At 37.1% G+C, this 14,834-nt stretch overlaps 1 protein-coding gene and 1 long non-coding RNA gene across 2 annotated transcripts in view; both read right to left on the bottom strand.

The window, feature by feature from the left end:
- The window catches only part of b4galt2 (UDP-Gal:betaGlcNAc beta 1,4- galactosyltransferase, polypeptide 2), a 133,880-nt gene extending 127,042 nt beyond the window's left edge, over window positions 1-6,838 (bottom strand). Inside the window, 1 exon segment of the mRNA XM_032565226.1 lies at window positions 6,493-6,838. Within this exon segment, the coding sequence (XP_032421117.1) occupies window positions 6,493-6,838 (346 nt within the window).
- Window positions 6,839-12,213: 5,375 nt separating this feature from the next.
- Window positions 12,214-13,613, bottom strand: LOC116721476 (uncharacterized). The gene is made up of 3 exons (XR_004339608.1): window positions 12,967-13,613; window positions 12,781-12,791; window positions 12,214-12,226 (listed from the first exon to the last, which is right to left on the bottom strand). It is a non-coding gene; the product is annotated as an uncharacterized LOC116721476 (long non-coding RNA).
- Between the last annotated feature and the right edge of the window lie 1,221 nt (window positions 13,614-14,834).

Genomic DNA, 14,834 nt, shown 5'->3' with positions numbered 1-14,834 from the left:
ACTATGAGCTGAATTAATCAGAAAAGAGATCAGCTTCCCATAGACCTTACCAGAGGGGCCGCTTTTCATTGGCTGATGCTAATTCTACGTGGTCACGTGTGTGGCCGGCTCACAAACACACTTAGCTTCCCGTTAGCTAAGTACAGCATAATGGCAGCACTGATACAACTTCTACACCTTGAAGTCTGTCTGCTACACAGTCTTACGTTAGCTAAACAGATCAATATGCAATGTGTACTGTATCTGACATACACTAAAGATTTCATTTCAGCAGAAAAGGCTTTGTACTAAACTGTTACTCGTGTTAGCCACTCTAGCACCAAGTACAGCTAGTCAATCAACCATCGCTGTGTTCAGGGAAGCGCTGATTAATAAACGAGAAATAAATATCAAGCCTGGAAACTTGATATCGTAACGGACTGAATGTTATGTTTTTAACGTAATCTTTGCTCGTCTTGCGGGGAGCAGGCGGTTGCCACGGTAACAGGTGTGCTTAAGCTACAAAGAGAGAGAGAGAGAGTAAAAAGGTAGGAGTGGTTTTGAGTTGATCACCTGTTCGGGTTATTTTATCTTTGTTTACCTTTGCTGTGGCGCATTACAGCCGCTGTAGTTTCTAAACGTTGAACTAATTACCTCGTTCGTTTGTGAGTTTACGTCATTCACAACAAACATCAAATAGAACAAATATATTTCATAAAATTTTAACAAACAAATGGCTTCTACCGCGATAATTATGTGAAATTAAATTAATTATATCCCAACTTCAGAAGATTTGCCTTTACCTTTACAGAGCTCTTTGGTTCCTCCTGTCAGTCTGTAGCTTCTCATATTGAGGTCATCAAACCAAATTTCAGATCTACCATAACTGACTGACACCTGCTGGCCTCAGGTTTGCAACCAGCTTGTGACTGAGAAACCAGTAACCTCCTCCCAGATGATGACATGAACTTGTTAGTTCCTCTGTCCATTGTAGTAGCTGATATATTGTGAAAGTCCGGTAGAAATGATGAACTAATCGAGTCATGTTTACATAGAAACAAGGCACCGCGAGGCTTTGCTTGTGAGACCTGCGGTCACGTGGGTCGGTTGTGGGCGGAGCTTGGTAAGGTCAATTAGTCCAAGATTCCAGGATGTTGAGGTAAGTAAATATCAGAGTCTACAAGTTGTAGATCTGTAACAGTCAAATATTAGTATCAATCTGCATATACACAGCAAATTCAAAAGTATTAAATGTTTTGGTGTTAGTAGACTTTATGCAGAAGCAGAGTCCTCCATGGATTCTTCGAAGATTCAAGCGCCAAAAATTATGTAAGTTTTAATATCTCTGAAACCTTGTTTTCAACAACCTTGGCTTGTTGTTAGAGTTGTAGTAAAAATGTATTCCTTTGTACCATTTTTCATTGTTATGTTTTTTGTTTGTTATGATCCAGAGACCAACACTGGCTATCGTACTCGGAGACTGAAGACTGTCCAATGCAGTACAGGAGCACAGTGATGTCCCCAGCCAAACTTCACCAACAGCCCAAAAACCCCAAGACAATCTGTGTTAGTGAGTGGACAGCTCTTCGGGGGAGAGAGGCCCAGTCTCTTATCAACAGAAACATAAATTGGGTAAGAAGTGATGGATCTGAATATCAGATTGGTCTGTTATGTACTGTAATATCTGGCAAGATCTAACACTGAATAAGTGTTAGTAAGTGTTAAATTATTAACTCCAGCAGATTTGATATTTGACACTTAATTAGAGTTAAGGTGCCAACTCTCCAAAAAGAGTTATTACCTTCGAAGCTGGTGTGTTAATTCCACACCAGAATTAACACTTTCTGGTGTGGACCCATGTAGACACTTTAAAAGTGTTGAAATCAAATCTGACAGAGTTAATTTGGGCCTGCTGGATTTGCTGTGTACAATTATTTTTTTTGAGCACTGAAGATCCCTCCAAAAGCTTAACTTTTTAATGAAATAAACATGGTGCCTAAAATAACTTTAGGATACCAGAGGGAACTTATTCTAAAGCTGGATGATCTTAGTTACCCTTTCATTAAAAATGTAGTAGACATATTATAAAACATGCTGTGCCACAAAGCAGCTGAACAGTAGGAAGATGAAAACTGAAGCACCTATTTGGAATCAAACTGGCTTTAAAATGGTACAGATTTTTATTTTATTATTTTTTTACCTCCTCATGATTCCTTCACAGGGCTCACTCGCATAATATCATGGTTTCAGCAGGAATGCCATTTCAGTCAAATTACTTCAGTATGAATAAAACAAGACTCGACTTCTAAGGAGGAAATGTAGCCTAGAGAATCTAGAACCTGGTGTATGTGTATAATTATAAATGAGAGAAATGGATACTTATGTGTTTTTCGAGCATATTGAGCTCCACTAACTGAATCAATCACATTTTATTTAAAATTAAATCAATAATCCTAAACTTACAGGGCTTTGACTAATTAATAGTTGTGTTATCTAACCACATCATGTCTGAAAAACCCATGTGATTGTATTTACTCATGTTGATTAGAGAGTAAGTGAAACCCCAGGAAAAAAATGGATTAATATTATTATTATTTAAAGACTTTATGGCCAATATTCTGCAATGTTACTACAGGTTTGTTGGTTGCTGTCCAACTGGCATCACTAGAACCTGCTGCCAATCCAACTGAAAATGTCAGATTCAGATGGGTTCGGTGCAAACATTCAGCAATTACAAGACAGATGCATAGTAGGTGATTTTAACAACAACAAAAATGTTTTGAAGTTTTTCACTAAAAACAAAAAAGTTTTCGATCGCTAACAGAATTTTCTTAAGTTACAAATGATTAATTTGAACATCCAAAAGTCATACTCACATTTAGACACAAACAAGTGAACACACACAGAGAGACACATGCAGTCAGGATATAAAATGTGGATACTAGCCACTCACACAGACAGCACCTGTCAGCTGGTGTTGTGGGACAGCCAAGGGCTTGTTTGTTTATTTCTTCCCCTCTCTCTCTTTCTCTCTCTTTCTCCCTTTAGCACAGTGCGTTTGTGTGTCTTGATTCGAGTTCTCCATTTTTTACCACTCAGTCCCCCTCACCTCTCCACCTGCTGTTCTTTCCTTCAGCACATTCCAACTCTCTGCCTGCTTCGTACCCGACCATCATACCTCTATCCATTAGATCTCTTCTCTCCTTCTCTGCACCTGTGACTGAAAAACAGACTCTCTCAGTCTCTCTCTGCCTCCCTGCTCATTACATCCCCGAGGCAGCCACTCCATCATCGAGAAAGGCCAGAGATAAGCTACAAGAGTACACCTGTGCCCTGCATGAATGCCGTACCTAGACTCGGTGACTCGGCCAATTCAAAGCCAAATAATGGTATCAGCAAAGCCCAGTCTTCAGACAAATCAACATGACAGCTTTATCTCTTAATACCTGTCCCAGATCACGATATGGGCCTCATTAGCAAATGAGGAAAGCAATGATCAGTAAGAAAATCGGAAAACATTGATGCTGCAACAATATGATTGTGAGGGATTAAGTATACAAAGCTCATTTAGAGAGAGAACAGGTGGGAGTTGGATAAAAAAAATGTTTGTCTTCTATCAGCAAAGTGCTGCTAAATGTGAAATTAAGCAGGGGACAAAAGAACAAAATGAACACTTTACAAAACTCAATAAATACTCAGGTTTACATTACTAATCACTATAGTAGCAAGTCAGTAGATGAGTTGGAAGAATAAACCTTCCCTTTGCAGGACAAGACATTTCCCACAACAAAATACTTAAGAAAAGAGTTGTTATTCCTCAGCACCACTGTCTTCAAAACCCACATTAATATTTTATGACAACTATCCAACACTTTAAAATTCTATATTTTGTTAACTTATAAATCTTAAAAGTAAGTTTGTCTGTCCTCATTTAAACAAAGTAAACCAATTAGTTTTTGACCCACATTTCTAGACTTCCATATGAAAAATACAGATACTTTAACCTGCATGTACACCTTTAATAGCTGCATAAAACTAATTGCATCATTTAAATGCACTAATCAAGAAAATAAAATCAATCAAGTGTTTCAGGAGTGGATGAAAGTAGCCATGACAGAATTAGAGAAAAATCATAAGCCCCACTGCTCACAGTCATTGACAACAGTACAGCAAAGGAAAGCAACCTCCAGAGAAATCAATAATCAGGGACAAAGTGAGAGTGAGTAGATAAGGAACCTCTCCATCATCCACGGATCAATGTTTTGAGTTTGTTACTGATGCACAAGCAGAGCAAACTATACAGTCAGTTATTAAGCAGGCAAAACTACATTCAAACTAGGAAACCTAAAGATACTGCAGGCATGTTTCTGATTTTGATTAAAAATATGTGATGGAAACAGTGGTAGCATTTCATATGGGTCCTATGGGCAGTTGTGCTCAAAAAAAGCTTTGAATTTGTGCATAGGAAGGCAATGGTGAGATGGCATCCCTGTAAGGAGTCTCCTGACCCCCATCTTTTGAAAAAAGATGCCCAAATCATTTAATCCAAGTCAAATGCTTGAAAAAATAATTCAACCAAATATTATGGAAATGCATGTACATTTCTGAATTTAAAGCTAAAAAAATTATTTTATTGCTCATAACTGTCCTAAAATAGGAGTTTAATTTAATGTATTTAATGTTAGATAAACAGGAAATAAGAATGTATGTTAATAGACTGTATGTAAATATTTAACTTGAACTCTCTAAAAATTCATGCTTGAATAAGGTGAATTCACTGTGTGCTCCTCTGAATTCAATGCATATTTTTATGATTTGTTGAAGACATTCATAAGTTATAGAAACCATTCTAATCTAATAAATCTACAGCAAACTTTATACTCCATGCTAATGCACTTGAGATACTTGCAGCTTGATTCCAATTTGCATTGAACATTTTAAGTAATTCACCTATAAGTTGCATGCAAGGAAAAGAAAGCACTGAAGAGAAATGTTAAAGCTGGTGTTTGCTTGTGCTGCTATTTATATTTCTACAGAGACTTTAGGTCTGACTTCATGAATCTCATCTAGTAGCTCCACTGTGAGTAAAACCTGGTAAAACCATTTAATGTTGTAGCCTGACCTAGAAAAAAAATACTCCATTTGTTATTTTTGTCCTAAATGGAATAACTGAGAGATAAGCTTCTTTTTTTTTTTAGCACATAATATAATCTTTTTAATCTTAAGTTTGGAAGTTAATCACATTTGATCCAGGTTTTATCAGTTTATTTATTACTGCAATCAATGATGTGCACATCCTCCCCTATTAACAGTGCAGGTTCTGCAGTAAATCTAGTTAAGAGCAAAAAGCCTGAAAAATGAACTACTAAACAAATCAGCAAAGATGAAAAAGTTGTAAAAAATCCTTCTTAACACTGTAAGATTCAATCAAACATATGGACAGAGCTTGTACTGTGCCTTGCACAACTATTCATACTTTTCCACTTTCATTTTGTAGCATCACAACCACAAATTGTTGTGTATTTTGCCAGGATTTTAGGTGATAGACCAACAAATAGAAAAACATAATTTTCAAGAGGAAGGAAATACAAATAGTTTTGTACAAGTTGTACAACTAAAACTCTACATAGGATGTATTTATATTCAACCCTCAGAGTCAATAAGAGTCATCTTTAGTTGCAATTACTGTTGCTTAAATTCACTGGAATTTCCTGAATGGAAAGAATCTGCGAACATTAATGTAGATCTAACTAAATATTTCTGGTCATTGTCCGAATGAAAGGTGAGTCTCTGCTCCTGTCCCTAGGTTTTTGAAGTCATTATAGGATTTATCTTTTTTCCCCCTCATCCATTTACCTATCGACCATGGCTAGATTCCCTGTTCCTGCTAAATAAAAAAATTATATATATATATATATATATATATATATATATATATATATATATATATATATATATATATATATATATATAAAGATCCCATTGCATAATGGTACTACAACCTTGTTATAGAGTGTAAATTGTGTGTTCAGCATGATGTGAAGTCTTGGCTTTCCTCCCCACACAGTATATGAAACAATGTGTGAAATATTTCAAGCACATATTGGAGTACAGCTCCAAAAACCTGAGTATTGGGGAAAAGTTTCATATCTTCTCCCACTCAGTTTAGAAAGTGAAACTCATGATTCATTATACACCGAAATATGTGGAATATTTCAAGACTTTTCTTGCACTTTGGGTGACTGTGACTTACTGATAATGAGAACCCAAAATTCAATTTCATTATAGCTTTTTCATTGAAAGCTAAGTGGAGGGAACAAGTGTGCTAGATAAAGATGCATGACCAGCAAGGCATAACCACAATCCTGAGCAACATGCTTCATTTAAACCTTTGTCATATATTGTGCCACAAAGCAAATTAATCTACAGAAGTAATCAGAGCACAGAACCCACATCAAGCACCTCAAGAAATTCAGCAGAGATGGAATGGAAATGTAGAACGTTGTTACTCACCTAGGCCTGGTGGATTCTCCGGACACGGTGGCAGCGGTTTGGGAGAAGGTGTCTGATTGTTCTCAGGCTGCAAGCTCGGGATCAGCTGTTCAACAGCAGCCAGGTAGGTGGCTGATGTCGCATTTGGTCTCGAAAGGTTGTAGTAGTAATAATGATGTCCGCTGCCCGTTCCGCTCCCGTTAATCCTGGACCCGTTTCTGCCGTTGTTGAAGCGGCTGAAAAGGTCAAACCGCTGTGAGTAGACGTCGAAGTACAGGATCATCATGATGAGGAAGTGGAGCAGGCAGAGCAGCAGGACGCCTTTGCAGATGCGCTCCAGAGTCCGGCCCAACATCAGCCGGGTCATGGCAGACAGAAGTGGCCGTCCTGTGACGACCAGCCACGGCAACGCTGGCGTGGCGCGGCTATATGAGTGCCATCATTCTGTTGTTTCTGCAGGTGATATCAGCTGCTGCTAAATCACTTATGAGCTCATGTGGATTGTTGATACTCAGTTCACTGACTTCAGCATAAACTTTGGGTCTGTCATTTTCACTAACATATTTTGCAGAAGACGTTCTGAAGGTCAAAGATTCTTCTCTGAAAATCCATTTATCCTGACATGTAGATGTGCCAAGTGGCAGCACAAGCATCGAGGTTCTCCATTTTTAACACAGTTCAAGAAGTCAAAGATATGTTTCTTATGTTGATGATTTCCAAATGATTGGTGAATGGATTGATGGCACAAATGTTCATCGGTGAAGAGTATCTGCTGATATGTCCATTGGAAAGGCTTTTTCTCTCATGGCACCAAGAAAGTAGTCACAAACCTGAAGAGGGAAAGAAAGAAACAGTGAGGAAACCATGTCAATGGTCAAAAAAGTCCTCTAAAACGTTTTGTCTGCTTTTACTTTTAAATATTTCAGACTCAAACACATTTTAATATCAAACCAAAGAAACCCAAGGCAATACAAACTTTAGTTTTCAAATTTCCTTTTTTATTATTAAGAAAGGATTTTCCAATATGAAAATATATGAAAAACCAGATTTTCCATTTGATTAATTTCATTAACCACACCCGAGCTGATTTCTGTCTGACCTGTAGAATCAAGAATCCACTTAATGTAAAAGATTTCTAAAAGCAACACAACACACACCAATGTAAAGAAATTTAAATTCTTTAAATTTTAAGAATTTAAAAAGAAGAAAAAAGAAAAAAATGAGAAGCAAAGTCACTGAAAAATGTCAGCCTGGAAACAAGCAATTTCTTAGAAATTAGAACTCTAGTAAACCACAGTCATTATCCACAAATTAAGAAAACATGAAACAGTGGTGAACCTTCCCAGGAGTAGACAGCCTGCCAAAATTATTCTAACAGAGAATAAGCTACTCATCCGGGAGGTCACAAAAGAACTCAGAACAATATCTAAAGCACTGCAGGCCTTGGATTCACATAAAAATGAGACTGAACAAAAATTACATCAATTGCAGAGTTCCCAGGAGAATACCACTGCTGACTAAAAACAAAACATTTGCCATAAAGAAAACATCTAGATTATTTATCCCTAAGACTTAGGAAATATACTCTGCTCAGTGGCATCAGAAAATTGAGGCTGTATGGAAGACAGTTACTTCAGGCACAAAGCCAACACTGCATTTGAGAAAAAAGATCATCATACTGAATGTCTAACATTCTTGGAGAAAGTGTTATGCCCTGGGTCTGCTTTACCTCTTTAGGACCTCAACAAATTGCCTTCATTGATGGAACTACACATTCTTTTTACTAGTAAAATCTCATGACGGACAATGTCTGGTCAACACTTCATGACCTTAAGCTCAAGAGCAATTAGGTTACACAAGACAATGATACAGTGGCTGAAAGAAAGCAAAATTAAGTTTTTCTCTGAAGTGGCATGTCAATGTCTGAACTTAAATCTGATTGATATACTGTGTCTTGAACAGCCTGTCCATGCTGGAATACTGTCTGAATTAAATTCATTCTGCAAGGGAAAGTGGGCCATACAGTCATATCCAGACTCCATCCATCCATCGGCTATATCCACTTATCCTTGCAGGATCGCAGGAGGACTGGTGTCTATCTCCAGTGGTCAATGAGTGAAAAGTGAGGGTCAGCCTGGACAGATCGCCAGTCCATTGCAGGGCAACGTAGAGAGACACAGGACAAACAACCATGAAACACACACTCACATTTGAAGACAATTTAGAGAGACCATAACCTAGCTTATGTGTTTGGAATGTGGCAGGAAGCCAGAGAGCACAGGGAGAACATGCAAAAAGACCCCAAGTCGGGACTCAAACCCAGGGTCTTTTTTTCTGCAAGGCAGTGGCAGCAGCAGCACTACCAGCTGCTTGATGGCAGCTGTTACCACCAGAGGTGGCGCAAGCAGTCATTAGGTTTGTTTTGAGTAGCTTTTTGCCCCATTTCCTAATTTCTCAGCTCATCTTTAATATCAACATTTTACTTGATAATCTTAAAAATGTGGCAAACCCCCCCCCGAAAGAAACGATCTGTAAAGGGCAAATCCTTTAAATACAAAGCACTGTAATTTAAAGGTCAATATCATTTTCCTGTTACCATTTAAATAGTCATCCTCTTTTGCTTCCTTAAGCCAGTGCAGGTGAAATGTTATTAATTTTAGAGGTGTTTTCTGACTCAGTACAGAGACTCCTTGTATTATTAGCAGCATAAATCGAACTAAACATAATCAATCTTACACTGGCACTTTCAGTATTCAGTGACCTTGTTCGTGTTGGCAATGCCTGGTTGAATAGTGATGAAATAAATGTAGAATTTTTCTCCCAGCAGAAGAACGAGTACACACGTGTATTTCAAGGAATAAAAAGGGGGGGAAAAATACACAATCGATAACAAAAGCATTTACAGACGCAAACGAACCGAGAGCCTTGACTGGGGCAGTTCAGCCAAATTGACATGCCAAGTCAATTTTCCAGTCAAGTGGTTTAAAAAGCATTTATGATAAAATGAGACTGCAAGTGGGAATACACAAAGCAATGAACATATGAGGAAAGGAGAGGAGGAGGACGCTCTTAGTGCATTCCCAGGAGCGAATTACTGAAGGGTTATAGCTTTTCCAATAAATGAGAGGAAAAGACGAGGAAGATAAAACCCCAGAATGACATCAGATTTCATGATGAAAACCACAAGAACTTCTATAAGCTCACAATATTTTTATGCTAATAGCAGTACTGTGAAAAGGAATGAAATCTAAAGAATATGTCAGCTCTGATTTTCTGCACAGCTGAACATTACAGACAACCTCTGGAAAAGTCTTGAATTCATAGAGAATAATAGACCTTTGTAAGCTTTCTTTGCAGAGTTTTTTTTGTTTTGTATAAACATTCTAATTAAATCAATGTAATCTAAAATTAAATCGAAATACATGCCATCTTGGCAAAATGCATAATCACTAATTGTATTAACTCCAATGTCAACACGTAACTTTTACATTAGACTTTAATGCATTAAATGATAGAATGCCAAGTATGCCAGAAACACTTTAATCCAATGCAAAAACTTACAGCAGCCAATATTTCTTTTCTTTTTTACTTGTGAAAATCATAATTTATAAAACATACAGTGCTATAAAAGTGTGCATACCACTTGAATCCCCTCTGTTTATACACCAATAGCTCTGGCTTAATAAGGTCATGGCCCCACCTCACGCTTCTGTGCAATTTCTAGCAAGTTTCCTCCAGGATTTCTCTGCGTTTAGCTCCACCTATCATCTCAGTTCTCGTTATCCTATCTTACTGAAAACATCCTCCTGCATGATACTTCAATTTCCATATTTTGCTGCTGGGATGGCACATTCAGGGTGATGTGCAATGTTAGCTGTCTGCCTCACACTGTCTTCTGCATGTAGCGCCATCTAACCAGTGCATCTTAGTTGTGTCTTCTACAGGGCTTGTAGCAATCTGTAAGTAGTTGTATTTGGCTTGAGATGTTCAAAGGACATTGTATAAAGGCAAGCATGCTTTAACTATATCCATGACATGTCTGGTGTGCTCCTTGGTCTTCATGATGCTCTTTGCTCACAATTGTTCACTAACAAACCTAAAGCCTCCACAGAGGAGCTGTTAATAATTAGATTAAATTACACACACACAGTCTGTAGGTGACTTCTGTAGGCAATTGATTGCACTTTATGTAGGGAAATCAGAGTATATCTACCCGTTTAAATTCATATACAAGTAAAGTACACAAAATGTTGTGGCCAAAATGTAAAAATGTTACAGGAATTTGTGTCCTTTGGCAATATCCTCAATTAGTATCAACCGAAGTTTAGTGGAGTTTAGTTTAACAAACTGTGCAGAATCTTAATCAATCTATGTTCTTGTTCACATCTTGTTTTCACCAAAATTGTTATTGTTTTTAAATGATTATTTCACATTTTCAGCTGATTTTGTGCTGTAGTAATACACCCAGAAATGTGTCTTTAAGTACTTACACAGAATTTTTATATTTTCAATTCTTATCTGTACATTTGTATCTTAAGATATCTTTTAGTTTCTGAACAATATATATTTGGTTACATTCAGATATTCTAACATTTGTTTTACTAAAACCTTGTGTCAATGTTGTGACCATCTCCCTAAATTTCTGCAGATTTCCAACAGAACAAGGAAAATATCTGTGCATTTGCAAATTACACAAATTTATGATTCCTGACACTTTACATATATCACTGGTGCATAAAATATTTCCTGGCCTACCACCGACCCCTGCAGTACTCTAAAACTGTTTTCTAAGAAGTTTCCTCTGTATTCTTCCATTTGTAGATATTACCTGTAGACAGTCCAATGACTGATTCTCAGGTCTGTATGTGAATAAAGTATACATTATAGTGTGAATTAAAATAACATGATTTAACATATCAATCACACCACAATGCTTGTGCATGGTTTTTGAGCCATGGTAGCTGTTTTAGTATCCTAATCAACTAGGACATTTCTTTGATAGGTAATCAGTCTGAAAGAAAGTAATATTTTGACCTTATTTTGTCTTTCAACAAGGAAGATCCATAAGAAGAGAGTTTCCTCTACTGTGCAGGTATTGAATTGCAAAGCTCAGCAGGGGAACCAGAAAAAAAATCCACAGCCAGGATTGAGAACCTGTTTTGCTCAGTTGCACAGGACGTCTCAAAGATCAGTGAAGACAGAATACAGATCAGCACATTTCCTCTTATATAGGAACAAAAAGAAACCCCGAAGGCTCCAAATCCATTTTTCTCACAGCATCTTCGTTATCTAGCAAAACACTGAAGTCTTCTCAAATCTACAAGTGAGTGTGAGTATTGCTTTGTTTGTTTTGTTTTACAAAGGTCATCTGACTCTTTTAGATTGTTTTCAGAGTTCCTGTCTCTACCACCCAGGTCTTCAATAGCTTTCTCTATGGAAATATCAAGCACACCAGAGCTGAGTGCTCAGATTTACCTTAACATGGTAAAATAAAATATAAACAAAACCAGAAATGAATATTTAAAACTTAAAGTCTAGGAATGGTAGAGACAGATAGAGACTTATGCTCCAGTCGCAGAGAGAAATAGACCCTTCTTGTAAGCAGTTTATTCAAGGATGCCTTTAAATCCCTTTTTAACAACAGCAATAAATTTCATAACAGAAGCCCATTATATCATGACTGCCAAGGAGTCCACTGAGAAATACTACAATAATAACTGCCAGTTTCTGTCTACACTAGGTTTCAGTGCTGCCTCTAAAGGCAGAACAGTACAGAGGTTCTGTCATCACTTTCATCATCGCCATCACCATAGAGGCAATGGGTTTTATAAGTCAGGTCAAATAAAAACAGAAATATGATGCAAATGATAGCACATTTGATTAGGTAAAAAATAAAAAGCTATAAAAAAATCTGAAATAAATATTAATATGAAGTCTTTTCCCCCATTTTATTTAAGATGTTACAGATTCAGTCAACTTAGAATGCCCCTTCTTGTCACAACCACCCTGACAAACCTTTCGTCCCCCTCTTCATGTAAACCTATTGTGTGATGGGTCTGAATTTTATGAGTGTGTTTATTTATGCAGAAAACACTACTCGATTTCCATGAGCTGCTGTTGGGACTATCTGTGCTACCTTGTAGAGCAACGTTTGTAGAGACCGAGCAGATTTTGAGGAGCAATTGCTAGAGGTCGTGAGGAAGTACGTTCGGAAATATTTTTCTGGTCTGATACAGCAGGAGAATGCCTCAATAACGTTTTCTTTTCTTTTTTTTAATAATGTGAAAAATAAAATGAGATTTTCCAGACATCATTTATTTCTTTCAGCTACAAACTTGTGAATTCATAATAGTCGATATTCCATGCTATGATCACTGTGTTTCCTATGCTGTTGTTGTAAATCACACATGGCAAAAAATATGATGTACACTGTAGCAAAACAACGAATAGAAACATAACAAAACTAGCATACCAAAGTATCATATACATATATACTGTATGTCACTTTGACCGGCGGAGGCTCTGCGTTTAATGAAGGAAGTGAGGCAACAAATGTCTTTGAGGTGGATTTATTTGGGAGCTCCAAATCTTCATTACACCAGCACCCTCCTTCAGTGAAACAAAGAAGCTGACATTTATACCTGAGGCAAGTTCCAACACTTACACCAGGTAAAGGGGTGATCCAAAAAGAAAAGACAAACAAACACTACTTACACAAACCTAACAATAAATGATCCAACAAATATTTACATGCATGCAAATTATTAAAATTAAACTAATCTAAAGTCAATCAAAAGTAAATATAACTAAATATAAATCCTCAGAGTATTCCCCCTCTTAATGGAAGTTGGTATGCTCCAGGAGCATTCGTCTCCCTCTCTGATCCACCTTGCTGAGACACACCCAGAAAGGCAAATACTCAATTAACTCAAATTGAACTAATCTAAATCAAAACAAACTGACATTTCCTCCCCCCCCCCACATTCTCCGAACAGGAAAGATGGCCAGTCTCCCCACCCACAAAGAATGTTCACCAAATGTCACAATATAACTAAACAAAGAACTAATACAAACACATTTGAACTGAAAACAACATAATATCAATAATCAACATGGGATGGAACCTGTGGTCTCCATCACACTGTATATATATATATATATACAGTACAGACCAAAAGTTTGGACACACAGTTGTGTCCAAACTTTTGGTCTGTACTGTGTATGTATATATATATATATATATATATATATATATATATATATAGAGAGAGAGAGAGAGAGAGAGAGAGAGAGAGAGAGAGAGAGAGAGAGAGAGAGAGAGAAAGACAGAGAGAAATGGTCCCTAGAGACATGGACTAAAGGCTGATTAATGACCAGTAGAACCAAATAAGCTAAGATGGATGTCATAGGATGTGTTTATTATCTATAATGCCATAACATGCTTCAATGCAATTTAAAAAAAAATATTTGAGTTTAGGAAATGCGCAGAGGAGCTGACCTAATGTCTTGCCACTCTTTTTCTCTAATCACAGAGGACAGGTACAAAAATATATTCTACTTACACTAAGAAGTAAAAGCTGTGAGCTTCTTTGAACAGGAGATGGAGGTGTTCGCTGAGCAAATTCCATTTCCAAGTAAAGCTCTCACACACAGGGCTGTTAACTTGTTAATGTGCACCTTTGAAATTTACATTTCAAATAAGGCTTGATTAGATCACAACTCACAAATATATAATACATCAGTGACAGATTATGCATGTTTAGATTCATCTATCAGAAATGCATGTTATTTAGATTAGATCATTAACATGCAGTACATTAGTCCAGCTGTGGAGAAACTGTAACATTGGCAGACTGTGAAAGAGCTCTTAGAGACACTGTAGTCCATCAATGCTCTTGGGTCTTGTCACACAAATGTGATGGACTCTTTCAAACGTCACATGTATATATCAAAATATCAAAGAGCAAACTTAAATGATTTTCTGTCTGCAACATCTGTATCTTACATTTTTAATTTGGTCAGCAGATGGATGCCCAGATTGGTGATTTGTGATGCTACATAATTCATCGTGTGGGGACCAAGCATATGTTGCAAGGAGCAATGGTCTGTAAAAAGATTTATTTTTTACAAGAAGGGTCAACAGAAAACAAAACATCGGGCCTTCCATCACATCATCAGTCACAAGGATAAAGCCTGTCACAAACAGAAGAAGTAGATAAGAAGTAGAAATAAATATAAAACCTATTTCTAATTTTTGGGATGTCTTGGTAATATCCAGAAAAAAACTCCCATCAAGAATATTAACTTCATTTCTATATCTTTGAGCACATAAAATCAGAAAGTCTGATGATAACATTTGGATC

This window comes from Xiphophorus hellerii, chromosome 6, assembly GCF_003331165.1.
Source record: "Xiphophorus hellerii strain 12219 chromosome 6, Xiphophorus_hellerii-4.1, whole genome shotgun sequence".
NCBI lineage: Eukaryota > Metazoa > Chordata > Actinopteri > Cyprinodontiformes > Poeciliidae > Xiphophorus > Xiphophorus hellerii.
Note: the sequence above shows the minus strand (reverse complement) of the source record. Positions and strands in the feature narration are given on the sequence as shown.